Genomic DNA, 17,246 nt, shown 5'->3' on the forward strand with positions numbered 1-17,246 from the left:
AGGTGGACTCTTGGACGGGAGCCCCCCGGCCAGACCCTGACGGATCTTCCCCGACAGGCAAATTCCACCCTGGAAACCTGTCTTGTCTTTTCCGGGTATAAAAAGGTAAATCGTCCCTGGGCACCAGGAAAAATAGGTAAAGGTAAAGGTTCCCCCGCACATGCGTGCTAGTCGTTTCCAACTCTAGAAAAATACCTCTCCTTTAAGCAGAGCTGCAGCTGCTCTTCTACACGAGAAGGTTACAACAGCCTCCGATCACACGCGCGCCGCGCAGCACCGCCCAGTTTTGCGCTACTACAGGAGTCGGATCCTCGCTGGCACAGGGTCGGAGAGAGCAATCCGGCTGGGTCAGAAGGGGATTCACCGGAAAGAGCACGAAACGGGACCAGCGGTCTTTTCCAGCGCTTTGCCTCGAAGGAAACCAACAGTGGAGCCCCGGCTCTCCAGAAATCCTTCCAGAACAGGCTGATTCCCCCTCCGTCCGCCTGGGGCACTTTCCTAACCCTGTCTCTGTCAGTCGTCATGAAGGGGTGGGTACATTTTTTTTTAATAAAGAAAGTAGATGAATGTTCAAATCTATAAAGAGGCGACCGTCTTTCTCTTTCCTTCTTTTTCTAGCTTCCAGGGAAATGCCATAGGGGGCCTGCCTAAGGAACTTCTCATCCCGCGCAGTTTTTCGCAATGCAAACGGTGGAACAGTTTATATTCCCAGATGGTAGCGTCAGTTGTTTTGCAAAATGTTCAGGGGAAAAAAAAGCACGCCTCGTTGATGTGCACAGCAGGAGGGGCTGGGTCGTCTTGGCTTGAGGTAGCCGGTGATGCTGAGATGGAAACTAATGATAATCTGTCACGAGCGCCACTGTTTGAAGTGTTGAGGCATTGTGTCAAACCGATGAGTTTTGATTTCCAATCCTATCATTTACCACTGTTTGAAGTGTTGAGGCATTTTGTCAAACCGATGAGTTTTGATTTCCAATCCTATCATTCACCAGCAAAATCAACCGGGAGTGCAGGGCATATATATATCCCGGTTGATTTTGCTGGTGAATGATAGGATTGGAAATCAAAACTCATCGGTTTGACAAAATGCCTCAACACTTATATATATTATACATATATTATATATTCCTCTGTACATTTCTATCTCCACGAAGCGTGCAAAAGCAAATCAGGGTCACGTTGAAGTGGGCTTTGCGACTTTGTAGCCAATCACTGACGCTAGGAGGGTGGGCACAAAATGAAAAACCGGGATCCGATTGGTCGCCGCGCTTAACCAGAAGTGGAACCTTGAAAGCGCTAAGGAAGAAGGTAAGGGATGACCTGCACGTGGAGCTCCCGGGATGGGGCTGTAGCCCATCTTGAGAACTGCGGAGCGCTCGGCTCGGCTGCGCTTTCTCCCGCTCCGCTTTTTTGCTTAAGTCCCTCTTAAGAGGCCTCTTGTAACCCTTGGGGGAGCAGTTCCGTGCCGCTTGCCCTGGTTGGGCGCTGTTCTTACGTTTGGGAACTGCGGTTCTCTGGCCGGTGGGTCTGCGATTACGGCTGCTAGTAAAAATAGGCCGGCTAGATTTTGAGAGTGTCAGCTTTTCTGGCTCCCTTGGGCTCGTGCGACTCTCTTTGACTTGAATATTTTTGCTTTCTCGCTCAGGCCTGGGCGGAAGCGCTTTTCCTTAACCCACTATGGGTTATTGTTATGCTTTATTATTTGTTGTTGTCGGAGAGCAGCAGCTTTGCTGATCTCCTTTTCTCAGGCCCAATAAAAGGACCGCTCTGGCGATAGCCGTTTACCACTTTGCTCCTACCTTGAGGACCGGAGAAGAACGCATTGGCCGAGGAGTAGGAAGAAGCTCACATAGTCACATTTCACATAAAAAGTCTTGAATCCTGCATTTGATGTTTGCAAAAATATACCCAATTTACATTTGCAGAGTATTGCATTTTGCATAACTGGGTATGGTTTTTTGTTGTGTTTTTTTACTATCGCAATACTGACAAGCATCAGGATTGAAATTTCTCTCTTGGCTGCTGGACACAGCAGATCCAGCTACTTATTCCAGCTTCAGAACTTCACTTATTTATATTTATTTATTTATTTATTTATAATGATACTTAGCCTTATTCGTAATCGTAATACTTTCAAATATATATTTACAGATATTAAATGTTTAAGGTATTTTTCTGAGCTGAATTCATTAGTTAACAGTCTCATATTCTGGTCATTTCATATTTACACAGAGTTGAGACATTGATGTTAACTCTACACTGTCTCTTTTCTATTATTTCAAACTGTTTAAAAAGGCAATCTCTAGTAACTTTTTCTTTTATTTTCAGGCAATGTCAGCAGCTAAGCTAAGATGGCTTTCGTGGTTTTCAGATCTTTCCATCTATATGTTTTGAATGTACAAGCATCCAGACAATTGCTAACTGGAAGCAGAGCCTTCAGCCATTTCTATCAGAAAATGAGGCAGTTCGCAATCTGCTACTTTGACTCTTCTATATTGAAAAACCAAAGAGGGTGCCGGTGCACTTCTTGTAGAAACTACCATGTGAAACTAAAAAATCATACTAGCCCTGTTGTGGAAACAATGCAACATCTTGGAGAGGCCAATAACAGTTTAAAATCTAATAGCAAGATAGTAGGTGAACAGATATTTTTGAAAGAATTAAACCAATGGTCTTCATACAAAGATATTTTCAAATTTGTGAGTTCATTGGAAAATTTATCTGACATCATGGTAGCAGCTATCTTTCAGCGATTGGGTGAAGTCCAGCTACAGGACAGCTTAATGAAAAGCCCCGAGTTGCTGATGGAAAACGATATCTTCAAATCACTTTGCTTGCAGCTGGAAAAAGAATCTACACTTTTGTCTGACTCTGCTCTTGTAAATTCTCTAAATGCCTTGACAAAGTTGCATGTGGATCCTTGCAGTGCCCTGATGGTTTGTTTGGTGTCAGAGAGCCAGCAACGTCTTGATAAGGGACAAATGACTATAAAAAATTTGTGTATTCTTGGAGAAAGTTTATTTAATCTTGGAAGACCAGAACATGCTATGTTGGAACAAATTATGAATCAAATTCAAAGTACAAATGTTGAGGACTGGAAGGTTGAAGAAATGGTCCTGGTATACAGAACTCTGCAGCTGTATGTAGGTAGGAAAATGAACCTGTTCCAGAACTTGTTAAGCAAAATGAACAGTTTTGCAGAGGCAGAAGGTTGCCAGTTCACTCCAAAACAGACAAGTGCAGTGTTAAGTGCTCTGGTTGTTTTTGATGAAACCCAAGTCAATAAATTGATAATAAAACTTTGTAAGCATGCATCATGTTATATCCCATACTTTACAGATGATGAAATGATAAATGTGCTGGAAGCATTCATTCATTTCAGATGCTCTGACCAGTGTTTCACAGAGGCACTAGAAAAGCATGTTACTAAGTTTGCCTTTGTGATGCATCCCAACACAATTTCCAAAATCATGCAGTACTGCAGTACACTATGCATTCTTTCCAAACCCATATTCGACGCAGTGGCAGAAACCTTTGTCTACAGTGCTGATAATTTCACTGTTTCTCAGATTGTTGAGCAGGTTGTTCCATTTGGGAAGCTCAACTATTTGCCTCCGTCTGCTCCATCTTTTTTCCGACAGGTTGAAAGGTTTGTTAGCATGCGACTTTCTGAGTTTGAGCCTTGTGAGCTTCTGAACCTTCTTCATTCATGCATTCTCATTAAATGCTATCCACTAAATTTTATGGGAAAACTGTTCAGCCCCTTTTTTCTGCAGGAATTGCAAGGTAAGCAAGTAAACTTTATAATTTCTGTTATAATGATCCTCTTACTAACAGCTGTTTTCAAATAATTTGTAGGAGCCATATGCACTCCTTAAATGAAGATTATTAAGGCATTCAGCTGCCTGAGCGGTCTTAAAATACCTTGTGCATCTTATAAGACATAGTAGCATTTACAGAACAAACCAAATATGGTTGAAATTTTGGCATCTGTCTGGCTCATCCCCATTTGCCTCGTCCAGCTTGCCAAAAGCTGAGTTAGATAGCTCAAATTCCTTATCTTCTAAGTTTGTTTTTCTGATAGGCAGTAATGACCATGACATGGCTATTTGGACGCCACACAAGGTGGCAGGGGACAACTAGTAGGAGTTTGGAGGTATTCGTGCCATAAATACCAATGTGTAATAATATAAAAGCAATACAAGTTATGCCATTTGTTTAGCAGCTATTTGAAATTACTGTGACACTGAAAAATGTGACCGATCCTTGCACTTATGACTGTCACAGCATCCCCACAGTTAAATTCAGGTGCCTGGCAACTGGTATGTGTTTTCGATGATTACAGCATCCCAGGGTTGTATGATCTCCCTTTGCAATATTGCCAGCCAGCTTCTGACAAGCAAAGGCAACGAGAGAAGCTGGATTTGCTTAACGACCTCATGGTTAGTTTAACAACTGTGGCAAAAAAAGATCATAAAATGGAGCATGACTCATTTAATAACCACCTTAGCAAAGGAAATTCTGGTCCCAATTGTAATCATAAATTGAGAACCACCTGTAATAATAATTTTGCCACACATGTAGCTTTGCATCATTTTTTTCAATAAGTGAATGAACAAATACAATGCTTTTGATTTGCTTATTTAATTGGCTTTTATGTAGTTTTAGAACTTGTGTAGATCATGTTTTAGGTCACATTTACGCATAAATATTGAAAACTCACAAAAAAGTTCACAAACTTTTAAACACTACTGTAGGTTCTTCTTTATAATGCCTCTATTTTCAGAGGTGTATTGATTATCATTTTCCTTCTGGGTAGTAATCAAGGTGCTGATTGTTTTCTTTAAAACTTTGTACAGGATCCCTACCAGTGGGCCCTGCCTGTTTAGTAAGGTCTGGAAGGGTAAGCTCTCTTCAGATCCTTCCTTCTACGGCAGGGGTCCCCAACCTGTGGGTTGCTGCCCACTAGTGGGCTATGATAGGTTTGCAACTAGGCCATAAAAATGGCTGGCGAGTGCACATGCGCTCACATATATCCTCACTTGCGCGATCAGCGGGTGAGCAGCGGTTTCCACAAAGCCAGAAACGTTGGGGAGCTCTGTTCTAGGGAATGTTATCTTCGGGAATCACAGGGATTTCTCTTCACAATTATGGCATCTTCTTTGGAATATTATCCCCCTGCCCCGAGCTTAGACTGTTTTGTGTTGATTTTTCAAACAACCATCAAAATGTGGCTATTCCAGAGTGTCTTTGGAATGGACTTGTTATGAGTGCCCCCTCCCTTAAAGCATTTTTTATAATGTTTGCTTTTCTTTGGCCTTAGAGGACTCATAACTCTTACGTTATTCAATGATGAGAATAATGATTTAACTTTTTTTTTCACTCTGAAAGGGAATGTAAACCACTCCAGAATCTTTTGGGGTTGGAGTGGCATATATACACTAGTAAATAAATGAAAGCTGAGCAATCAACTTTAAGTTGCTGTGTGATGATGCATCTGTCTGGTTTGTTTGCATCTTAGCTGAAAGTTCCAGATCGAAGGTTCTTTCTCAGTTGACTCAGCTGTTTTTAACCGTTCAACTGGAGTGTCCATACTATAAGGTATGATATTAATGATGGTAATTAATGTTGATATTTAAGCAAATGCCAGCATCTGTACATTTTTACTCAGATGAATAAATGTTTCATAATACTAATGGCCAAATATACTAATGTTGCTTGTTGGTAATCTTCCATATCAGCAGTAATAATTTTGCTGGCATTTTAGGCCGTAGTCCTACGGGGTTTGGGCCATAAGATATACAGGATGAACGGTGTTCATATAGATTTATACCAGTGGAGGAAACTTCTGCTCCCATTTTATGCTGGAGCAAGAAGCCAAACGAAACATTCCAGGGCATGACATCTGCATCTGGAAAATCAGTTATGTTGCTCTGTACTAACTGGAGAGAAAAATAAGAGCCTAACAGTACTAGGTAAAAGGTAAAGGTTCTCCTGCACATGTGTGCTAGTCTTTTCCGACTCTAGGGGCTGGTGCTCATCTCCGTTTCAAAGCTGAAGAACCAGCGCTTGTCCGAGGACGTCTCCGTGGTCATGTGGCCGGCATGACTAGATGCCAAAGGTGCACGGAACGCTGTTACCTTCCCACCGTAGTGGTCCCTATTTTTCTACTTGCATTTTTACGTGCGTTCGAACTGCTAGGTTGGCAGAAGCTGGGACGAGTAACAGGCGCTCACTCTGCTACACGGCACTTGGGATTCGACCCGCCAAACTGCCAACCTTCTGATCGACAAGCTCAGCATCCTAACCCACTGAGCCACCGTGTCCCTAGTACTACTTTATAGATTTTCCAGTGTGGTAGTTTCTCTGCTATGGCTTCTTCTCCTTATTTGTCATTATTCTTCCAGCATTATATGCCTTGTTATTTTGTCAGTTCACTAGTGCATTTTTTAAAAACTTAATTGCATATTTACTCTCTTTTTTTTTTGTTAACCGGCAGGAAGCAACTTGGCATAAAATTGGTTAAAATTTTAATCTTTTGTCTTTACAGAATCCCAGGCTCCTCTTAGACAACCAAGTCAAGTCCTTTTACACTAGATGTGAGTCATTAGAATCCAAGGTTGATCTTCATCTTTTCAACAGAGTGAAGGCTGGCATGATTGACCTCTTAGGGAGCCAAAAATATTTTGCCTATAATGTCCTGACACCATATCACTACACTATAGGTGAGCAAACTGTGTTTACTTTTCAGATAACTCTGTTGATTTTCAGATAGGTGCACCTTTTTTCAGGATTGAACAGGTGGAATGGCCATATTCCAAGGAGTAATGGGTAGGATAAGGTTAATCTCTAGCAGTCACATTAAAAATTATACTTCGGTATTAACTTTTGAAAGGTCTGTGAGTTCTACTAGGCCTCTAGATGATTGCAGAGATTTGTTTTGGACTTAGGCAATAGTTTCCACTGGTGTGATTTGCCTCATGATTTTCTGTCTCATATTGTTGGAATTTGTCCGTTAGAGTATTTGCATGGAATATTCATACATAGCTCTGAAATTGTGTAAACTATGATCCTAGAAGTTCACGTTCATTCAGTGTAAACTCTCTGCAAACTATACCTTCAGAACGCCAGCAAGAGTGATTTGGTCCTCTGTGCAATTAATTGGCTGAGAGTGGAGGTGGGGACATAATAGTGGGGATAAAAAGTGAAACAGTGCATCTTCTCATTGGTGCAAGGGCATTAGACATTTTCTTTGAAGCCTTCTACCCCCTCCTTTTTTCAGCCACTCATCTGCAAGGAATTTTCGTATTCTCTTAGAATTCTTAAGATTTTTCAACAACAGCTGTGTTTGTTTCTAGCCAAGTAAAATGTACTTCACAAACAGTAAGACTGCCCATTTCCTCCGTTATCAGTGTTGCACATTGATTAAAAATAAATATATTCAATTATGAAAATGAATGAAATAAGCAAAAAGATATCTGCGAGGAATGCTATTTTCTTTGTGTTTGTTCTATATAAGATATTGAGATTAAGCTCAATGAAGAAGGATTTGTACTACCAGTCAGCGCACATGATGAGGTATATGAAAGGTAAGGAAAATTGGACTCTCGGTTATTGTTTTCAAAAATGAGTTGGCAAACCTGAAGAAACTTCTTCGGTTTTTCTTTTCTCATACAAAAGTAAAAAATATTTCTAGCACTTAGCATCTAGGTTTAGATGTTCTGTTTGAAAGGTTTATTCCACTTTTTCCTAAGGGGTTGGTACTGATTGTGATAGAAGAAGCAGAGCATTATACATGTGCTAACATTTGTAGAATATCAGCCATATTGAGTTCAAAATCTTTTTGGTCTTGCTTAATACGTGAAAAATCACCGCATATTTTTCAGTGTTCAAGTCAAGCTAGTGTGTTTGCTACATTTTTGCCCCTTCCCTTTCCATACTGTTGCAATTCCTAGAGAAGCTAGCAGTGTGTAAATCCATCATGCTAGCTTCAGAAAGAAAGAATCCCTGATCACACCTTATTTCTATGGCAGATGCTTCTAGTCCAAAAAAGTCCATGGATTTGCTTTGCTTAGCAAACTACTTTCAGTTTGCACAATAGCCATATAGACCAATGAAAACCCACAGTCTTTCTATTCATCAGTCTAGGCTCCTGTTTATGTTCATAATACTAACTTGGCTTTTCTTGGAACTGCTTGATGTACAGTTCTCTCAAGTGTGTATCAGGGTGAAGGTAGTCGACCAACTTTTTGTTATACATACGGGGGTGGGGTGGGGTGATTATTTGATCCCCTACTGATTTTGTATGTTTGCCCACTAACAAAGAAATGATTGATCTATAATTTTAATGGTAGGTTTATTTTAACAGTGAGAGACAGAATAACAACAAAAAAAAATCCAGAAAAACGCATTTCAAAAAAGTTATAAATTGATTTACATTTTAATGAGTGAAATAAATATTTCATCCCCTATTAATCAGCAAGATTTCTGGCTCCCAGGTGTCTTTTATACAGGTACCAAGCTGAGATTAGGACCACCTTCTTAAAGGGAGTGCTCCTAATCTCAGCTTGTTACCCTTATAAAAGACACTTGTCCACAGAAGCCATCAATCAATCAATCAATCAAATCAGATTCCAAACTCTCCACCCTGGCCAAAACCAAAGAGCTGGAATGGGTTACCAGACAACACCAAGCAACTTGGTGAGAAGGTGACAACAGTTGGTGCGATTATTTGCAAATGGAAGAAACACAGAATAATTGTCAATCTCCCTTGGTCTGGGGCTCCATGCAAGATCTCACCTCGTGGAATTTCAGTGATCATGAGAACGGTGAGGAATCAGCCCAGAACTACATGGGAGGTTCTTGTCAAGATTTCAAGGCAGCAGGGATTATAGTCACCAAGAAAACAATTGGTAACACGCTACGCCATGAAGGACTGAAATCCTGCAGCACCCACAAGGTCTTCCTGCTCACGAAAGCACAGGTACAGGCCCATCTGAAGTTTGCCAACGAACATCTGAATGATTCAGAGGAGAACTGGGTGAAAGTGTTAAGGTCGGATGAGACCAAAATCAAGCTCTTTGACATCAACTAAACTTGCAGTGTTTGGAGGAGAAGGAATGCTGCCTATGACCCCAACAACACCTGCCCTACCGTCAAACATGGAGGTGGAAACATTATGCTTTGGGAGTGTTTTTCTGCTAAGGGGACAGGACAACTTCACTGCATCAAAGGGACGATGGACGGGGCCATGTACTGTCAAATCTTGGGTGAGAAGCTCCTTCCCTCAGCCGGGGCATTGAAAATGTGTCGTGGATGGGTATTCCAGCATGGCAATGACCCAAAACACACTGTCAAGGTAATAAAGGAGTGGCTCAAGAAGAAGTACATTAGGGTCCTGGAGTAGCCTAGCCAGTCTCCAGACCTTAATCCCATAGAAAAATCTGTGTGGGGAGCTGAAGGTTCGAGCTGTCAAATGTCAGCTGAAACCTTAATTACTTGAAGAGGATCTGCAAAGAGGAGTGGGACAAAATCTCTCCTGAGATGTGTGCAAACCTGGTGGCCAACTACAAGAAATGTCTGACCTCTATTATTGCCACCAAGGGTTTTGCCACCAAGTACTAAGTCATGTTTTGTGAAGGGGTCAAATACTTATTTCACTCATTAAAAAGCAAATCAATTTACAACTTTTTTGAAATGCGCTTTTCTGGATGTTTTTGTTGTTATTCTATCTCTTAATGTTAAAATAAACCTACCGTTAAAATTATAGACGGATCATTTTTTTGTCAGTGGGCAAACCTATAAAATCAGTTGGATCAAATAATTCCCCCCCCTTGTATTTATGCAGAAAGAAGCACAAGGACTTGCACTTATTTGTAGACATAAGATTATTGCATAGTTTTGTATATCTTAGATATAAGTAAATGCTGTTACTACAAGGTTCAGTGACAATATTGATTATGTCATATAAAATAGACTGACTTGGTCACGTTGCATATCTAAATGAGTTAATTGATTATGCTTTATTGTAGTGGCCTGTCAGAACTGTATTGAAATGAAATATTGAATAGGAAGATTCTTCATCTGTTCTAGCAGACTATAGATAATCCTCAATTTAAGACCAGTCACTTAGCGACCATTTGAAGTTACAACAAACCTCCTTATGGGTACTTACAACCCGGTTTCAAAGTTATCATGCCCCGCCTCCCTGCAGTCATGTGACCATATTTTGGGCACTCACCAGCCAGGCTGCATTTATAGCCATTTGCGGCATGCTGCAGTCATGTGAGCATGTTTTATGGTAGGTTTGCCTAAAACAGGCAAAAATAGCCCATAATAAACCATTCGTTCACTTAATGGTGATGGCATTCGCTTAAAAAAAAGTAGTTTTTTTCCCCCCAACATGTTTCCCTTCAGATGTGTTGCAATATATGTCTCGTTATTCTCTCTGGTGGTCAGGAATGAGTTGTAATCTAACACTGTTGAAGGGCTCTGAGTTAGAAGAGTCTGCACTGACATTTTGAATCTGAAGCAGTGAACAATATTTTGATTTTACAGAATAGCTCTGTGCATTGATGATGAAAAGAGATTTTGTGCTGATAGTCACAATCTTCTTGGAAAAGAATCCATTAAGCAAAGACACCTGAAGCTCATTGGTTATGTGGTTGTACAGGTAAATTCAATAATACTGCTACATGTCAAGAGATAAGGACATCCTTCTTCAAATATTGAACTGTATTTGGCGATCCATATTGGTGCTTTGTTCAGGGAAGCGTTTCTTCTGAGGGTCGATCCAAACTCTATTGTTCTTGGTCTCATAGCTAAAGAGTGAACTATGAGCACGAGGCTAGGAAGCAAGAGAGCGTAAGTTCAAGTCCTGGCTTACCTATGAAAGCCAGCCTGGTGACCTTGGGCCGGTCACTCTCTCAGCCCAACTCACCTCACAGAACTGTGGGGAAAATAGGAGGAGGAAGGTGAGATGGATATGTTCATCGCCCATTTGTAAAAGGCAGTATACAAATTAAATTAAAAAAGGGTACGTCTCAAAGTACTATTTCACTATCGAGCCCTTAATACTAGTACATAAATTATTGCCATTATGTTGAATTGAATCACTGGAACGTCCAGTTCGTCAGTACCACCTTCAATTGACCAGAAATAACTTTTCAAAATTTCAGTCAAGAATCTTTCTTTTCCCCACTTTGAGACTGCCTTTAGGATTGTCTTCATTTAAATTGAGTGTTTCACTTTAAACTATGCCAGTAATCCTTAGCTGAACTCTTCCCAGTGAGTATAGTTGGATTTTGTCCTAGCACTTAGTGAAATCCCCAGTTGTGGTCCCTCAAGGACCTATTGCCGTCGCATTCCTGTTGTGCCATGTGCCTGGAGCCATTCTTGCATTAATAGTTAGCAAAGGATATTGAAGCATTACAGCAGACATGTCAAACACAAGGCCCGGGGGCCAGATCCGGCCCGCGAAGTGGTTTCATGCGGCCCGCGAAGCCATCCTGGAAACAGTGAGGGAACGGCCCCCACTGCCTTGGCCCTGGCCCAGAGACCCTCCTCCTGCCAGAGACCCTCAGATCTGTCCCACTCCTGCCCACGCCCCCATAGGCACCCTTGATGCCAACGATGTAGAGCTGGCCACGCCCACCCAGTAGGCCACACCCACTCTAGCCACACCCACCCACTAGGCCATGCCCACCCAGGCCACACCCACCCGGCCCCCTGAGGGCAACCGCAATGCTGATGCGGCCCTCCATGAAATTGAGTTTGACACCCCTGCATTACAGGAACAAGGACTTTTTTTTTAATCAGGTGAGGAAAGGGCTCAATGAAAAGGTCTCAGATGTCCTTTTATGATAGGCCTGTTCATGTCCTTTTTAGAAAAGTAAATTTAGGATAAAATTGTTCTGCTCTTTTAATCTCTGCAGAAATATTTGAATAATGTTTCCTGCATTTCTTTACATTCCAGATCCCATTTTTTGAGTTTAACCCACTGGACAACAAAAACGATGTACTGGAATACCTACGCAAGAAAGTATTTCCTAACTTTTATAGCTTCCATGAAAATAAAGCTGAATCCAAATAAATGTATATATGAAGAGGCTAGTGTCAATTTTGCGTTTGGGAAATTAAGATTTAAATAAACCCAGTGTTTTTATCCTATTATATAGTTTGGTCTCTCGATGTTAACAAAGTGCAAATGCACCTAAGTTTATTTTTTTCTTATGTGATTGACTTAATATCATGTTAAACTGAAAAATAGTTGCATTTTCCTCTGGTAGTATATGGTGTGACCTGGAAAATGTAGGAATGGTTTAATGGTTTTAGGGTTTTTTTCTGTTTAGTTTTTAAAGGCTGCTTGTACATGTATACTCAGGAGTCAGACTAGATGTGACAATAAACATACAACTTGAGTGCATTTATGTTTTAGGTATGTATGGAATTTGTGTATGTATGTGTATTTTATGTACGTATGTGTATATGTTATGTACATTGTTAAGTATTGTTGTTTATTGATATGCTTCCCATTTCACCAAAAACTGATTCTAGGTGGCTTAAGGTAAAGGTAAAGATTCCCCCTCACATGCGTGCTAGTCGTTTCCAACTCTAGGGGCCGGTGCTCATCTCCGTTTCAAAGCCGAAGAGCCAGCGCTTGTCCGAGGACGTCTCCATGGTCATGTGGCCGGCATGACTAGACGCCAAAGGCGCACAGAACGCTGTTACCTTCCCACCACAGTGGTCCCTATTTTTCTACTTGCATTTTTACGTGCTTTTGAACTGCTAGGTTGGCAGAAGCTGGGACGAGTAACAGGTGCTCACTGTTACGCGGCACTCAGGATTCGACCCGCCAAACTGCCAACCCTCTGATCGACAAGCTCAGCGTCCTAACCCACTGAGCCACCGCGTCCCTTTTTCTAGGTGGCTTACCACCAAGTAAAAACAACAATAGTCTTACCGTGAGAAAGGTTTTTATAGGGGCCACTGACTTCAAGCTTATTTTTCCTCCTCTCTTCGCCTGATTAAAATTGGCACTTCCCCCTTCTCCTAAAGACTATTCTGTGAAGAAGCTTCCCTTCTGGGCTGATAGGAAATACAGATTAAATGTGGCTTACATCAGCAATCAAAATAAAACTGTTCAACTTCAAGAAGTGTGATTAATGTCAAACTTTAATGTTTGTACTCAGCATTGAAAATTCATTGTTACGAAGTTGCCCATCTATTAACTGACCTTTATTTCTGATGCACAGCTCATATATGAATACTTACATGTGCATCCTTGTGTATAAGCAGGTTGATAAATATTTTTCTCAATATTTTTTTCTTTTAATAGTGATCTCCTTAATTAAGCATTCCAAGCACACTTATAAAACATTCAAATTAATGAAGAGATGAAATTGGAATAAAAAGCATGTTTAAGCAATGATACATACTACCAAGTCCTTTAGCTTTGATACAATTAAAAGTATAGAGGCTGTAAATCATAAGAAATGACAGAGGTGATTATTTTCAGATTAATACACGGGTACTCTAATGTGTTAAGAATGTCAAGCCACTTTTCTGGTGAAATCTTTGCACAATTTTTCCAGGAGAAAAAAAATGGAGAGGTGAAAACTAGTACAAGTATAAGTTGGAGATCACACAAGTATCATCATGTTTGAAGGCCCTAAAATAGCTTCAAAATTAGCTGAAACCTCAGCAATAAATAAAGATTGAACTGCAATGTTCAGTGTTACATTTGAACTATAAATCCAAGCAAGACACTACAGGAATTTGAAACGATCTTGCTGTTAGGTATCTATCACAGTAGATTCTTAAGTTGGACTCATTTTTCTATCAAGCAAGCTATTTCATTTTTTCTGTAGAACTCTGCCTGTACGTGATTAATGCGCACGTGATCTCGGATTAGCTCTTCCACCGGTTTGTTTATATGCCGCCCATATTCAGAAGAAGACAAGACAGCTATAGGCCTTTTCTTTTCCTGTAAGAATATTTTTGAGATGTGATTTCCGACTATAAAAACACAACAGAGATAAAGAGAAAACTAGATAAGCTGCTTGGTATAGTGCTGCTGGCAATGATGGCAGATGTCCTGCACCCAAATCAAAATGACATCTTCCAAATACATTCTGGTTTCCTGAAGTGGAAAGAAGTAAAAAAACTCTCACAGCTTTACACTCTTCAGCTTTATCCATTAAAAATAGCTAGAGTCCCCTGCAATCCTTTCCAAAAGAAAAATGCTATATAGGGGGTATAATTTCTTCCACCCTACAGGGACTTCTCTTTAAAATGCCTCATACTTTTTGTAAATTGTCTAATATAAACAAGCACTTTGAGATTTATGTTACTAAATACTTCCTCAAGGAAGGATTGCCATTTTTTTCTGCAAAATGCGATTGTCATCGAAAATAACGAGCATGTGTAGCATTTCGGAAGGTTTATTTTAAATATACACAACTGACTTCTAGCATTCCATCAGCAATATTATTCCTCGTAAAGCTTATAGAAACTTGAGGGGAAGACATAATAGCTTGCCTATTTCAATTCCATATATTTCAGGGATGGAGGCAAGTATTTCTTAAATTATGATCTATTTAATTAATGAGCCCAACATCTTAATTCTGTTTGCATCATACTAATGGCTTGGGGAGAAACATCCCTTCAGCCTACTTTAAGTGCAAAATACTATTATTTAGATTTAAATGTACAGTAGATACTAATGTTACCCACATTTACTTCTAAAATGTATAGCACTGTTTCCAAATGCTGCTTACTCCCAAATAAGGCTTAATTCAGTAATTTTAATAAATTTTATTAATTCACTCAAATATGTGTGAATTTGTGCATCTATGACTCAACCAATGATCTTCCTAGCTGAGGGAGGCTGAGGAGAGTTGTGTCATATAACCCTCAGCACGTTGTTTCCTAGGAGTTCTCATTTTAAATTTGCATAAGATCCTAGCTTCAAACTAATAATTATAGTACTTCATTGCATGCTTGTAGAATACAGTAATTGGCAGCAGCCAGAACCTGGCCATTATCATGAGTAAGCAGAAAGGAGAATGAGTAGTGATTTTCGTCACCCTGAGACTCGTCGACAATCACCTCGTCATTAATATGAAGTCCTCTGCTTTTTGTGTGTTCTCTGTCACACCGATGGAGCTTTGCATCGTAGCCGGTTGGCCTTTTGAAAACGCAGTCATACAGGGCAACAATTCCTGCCTTAAAAATAAAAAGGCTGTGTCAGTTGAATGTCGAAACAGGATCACCAGGGATCACATCACAGTGATGGAATCAATTCCCTTGGAATGTTCTAACATGCATATTAGTACATGTAGTCGACTTACAACAGTTCATTTCGCAACCAAAGTTACAATGGCACTGAAAAATTGATTTATGACCATTTTTCACACGACTGTTGCAGCATCCCCATGGTCACACGATCATAATTCAAACGCTAGGCAACTGGCTCATATTTATGACCATTGCAATGCATTGGGGTCATGTGATACCCTTTTGCGACCTGACAAGGAAAGTCAATGGGGAAGCCAGATTCACTTAACCGTGTTACTAACTTAACAACTGCAATGATTCACTTAACTGTGGCAAGAAAAGTTGTAAAACGGGGCAAACTTAGCAACAGAAATTTTGGGTTTAATTGCAGGCATAACTTAAGGACTACCTGTGTTGCTATATACTAAATTTTCATTGTTGAACAGTAATGTGTGTTTTCATATCTTCGTAAATAATTGCTGTCAGTAAGTGAGAGAACTTTTAATGAGGCTTTCTTCTCCAAAAAAATATGGTGCTGAACTTTTTTTTATAAACATAGAATCTACAGTTATTCCTATCTAGGAGACAGAACTTTGTGATCTTTGCTGAATTTTCCAAAGCCGCTGAGCTGTAGGGTTGTACCAGTGTCAGCATGCCATGTTGCTGAATATGAGCCTTGGCTCCAAAATTAATGTAATCTATATTCTTACCCAGTATAACACAATACAAGACACTGCTCACAAATGAGGAGAAAGTTACAAGCATACTGCTCTGACTTCACCAATCATTATTCAAACAAGTGATCCAGAGTCAGTGCCAATGTAAAAAGTAACTTCCATAGACTACATGCTTAAAAATGGCATAGTTCTTGACTTACATTCAGTGACCATTCAAAAGTTACAATGGCACTGAAAAAATTGACTTATGACTGTTTTTCACACATTTGTTGGAGCGTCCCCATGGTCATGCGATCAGAATTTGGATGCTTGGCAACTGATTCGTATTTACTTTGTCCTGAGGTCATGTGATCACCTTTTGTGACCTTCTGACAAGCCAGATTCACTTAATAACCAGGTTATCAACAACTGAAATGATTCACTTAACAACTGTGGCAAGAAAAGTCGTAAAAATGGGGCAAAATCCACTTAAATGTCCCAGCAACGTTTAAGTGGATTTTGGACTCATTTGTGGTCATGGTCGAGGACTACCTATATTGCAATTTGCTATCTGGGTGTGAAAGATTGAACAATGCTTCATCCCCAAGGACTTTTACTAGGTATTTCCATCATAACGTGTGTCTTGGATGCATTGACTCCTCCTCCCAATTAATTGCACATAATTTCTGGACATACCTTGCTCTCTTGGTAAAAATAACTAAGTTCAGGAGGGTCCTTACGTCGGGGTGGGATGTAGCTGAAGGCTGACTGTGCAGAGAGTGGAAGCTGGTGTTTCCTTATTAGTGCCTCATTGGTACCTTCCCGTTCCTCCAACTCTTCCTCTTCCTCCAGTTCTTTCCCATCCTGGGTTCCTTGCATTCCCCCGTGAAGCCCAGTGTTCGGCTGAGTGGCAGCTGGATTGCTTTGTGCTGCCTACTAATCTCCCACCCACCCCCAGGTTGGTGCGTTTGCAGAGTTCTTTGGTTACTAAGAGACCATCTGAATAAACTATGATGTCAAATCACTTGTAAGGGGGTTGGAAGTTTGAGAAAAGCTGTGGCTGGGCAAAACAAAAGGACAGGCTGCTACCACGTGAATCTGTTTCAGAAATGAAGTGTCTGTGAAGTCACAGTATTTGTTAGCAGGAATTTCTCTTGAGTAATACAGGAATAGTAGACGGATACAAAGAGGTAAGGCTGTGATTCTGAATGAATTAATCACGCAGTGTCTTCTGGATGACAGTATATGTTTCGTGAAATATGAGACACCTTTGTAAGTGGTGTATAGAGATCACAGAATCTAAATGGAGGTGTT

General features: G+C 40.5%; 3 protein-coding genes across 6 annotated transcripts in view; 1 reads left to right on the forward strand and 2 right to left on the reverse strand.

Annotated features, from left to right (window-relative positions):
* MTRR (5-methyltetrahydrofolate-homocysteine methyltransferase reductase) overlaps positions 1-576 on the reverse strand; it is a 32,037-nt gene extending 31,461 nt beyond the window's left edge. For 2 of the 3 annotated variants that reach the window (XM_081324013.1, XM_081324009.1), the window contains exon 1: positions 196-431. The gene's annotated coding sequence lies outside the window, so the exon portion shown is untranslated. Of the gene's footprint in view, positions 1-195 lie in introns of all 3 variants that reach the window. The other variant, XM_081324011.1, reaches the window with a different exon arrangement.
* Positions 343-13,142, forward strand: FASTKD3 (FAST kinase domains 3). Of its 2 annotated transcripts, none has more exons than XM_081324014.1 (7): positions 343-530; positions 2,329-3,786; positions 5,522-5,601; positions 6,551-6,725; positions 7,520-7,589; positions 10,558-10,672; positions 11,975-13,142. In XM_081324014.1, exons 2-7 carry the CDS (start codon positions 2,352-2,354, stop codon positions 12,089-12,091), a joined length of 1,992 nt encoding a protein of 663 aa, XP_081180140.1. In that variant the 5' UTR covers positions 343-530; positions 2,329-2,351; the 3' UTR covers positions 12,092-13,142. The 2 variants fall into 2 exon arrangements, with proteins under 2 accessions (XP_081180140.1, XP_081180141.1); XM_081324015.1 differs by lacking the exon at positions 343-530 and adding an exon at positions 1,314-1,521.
* A 686-nt stretch (positions 13,143-13,828) lies between these two features.
* Positions 13,829-16,811, reverse strand: CFAP90 (cilia and flagella associated protein 90; the record flags this gene model as incomplete). Its single annotated transcript, XM_081322202.1, has 3 exons — positions 13,829-13,984; positions 15,109-15,225; positions 16,629-16,811. 3 exons carry the CDS (start codon positions 16,809-16,811, stop codon positions 13,829-13,831), a joined length of 456 nt encoding a protein of 151 aa, XP_081178328.1.
* Between the last annotated feature and the right edge of the window lie 435 nt (positions 16,812-17,246).

The sequence above is a fragment of the Vipera berus genome (genome assembly GCF_964194415.1).
Source record: "Vipera berus genome assembly, chromosome: 3".
In the NCBI taxonomy this organism is placed as follows: domain Eukaryota; kingdom Metazoa; phylum Chordata; class Lepidosauria; order Squamata; family Viperidae; genus Vipera; species Vipera berus.

Coding starts and splice junctions, on each gene's coding strand:
- FASTKD3 (XM_081324014.1), top strand. CDS start 2,352: ATGGCTTTCGTGGTTTTCAGATCTTTCCATCTATATGTTTTGAATGTA. Junction 3,787..5,521: donor TTTTCTGCAGGAATTGCAAG/GTAAGCAAGTAA, acceptor TTTGCATCTTAG/CTGAAAGTTCCAGATCGAAG. Junction 6,726..7,519: donor ACCATATCACTACACTATAG/GTGAGCAAACTG, acceptor GTTCTATATAAG/ATATTGAGATTAAGCTCAAT.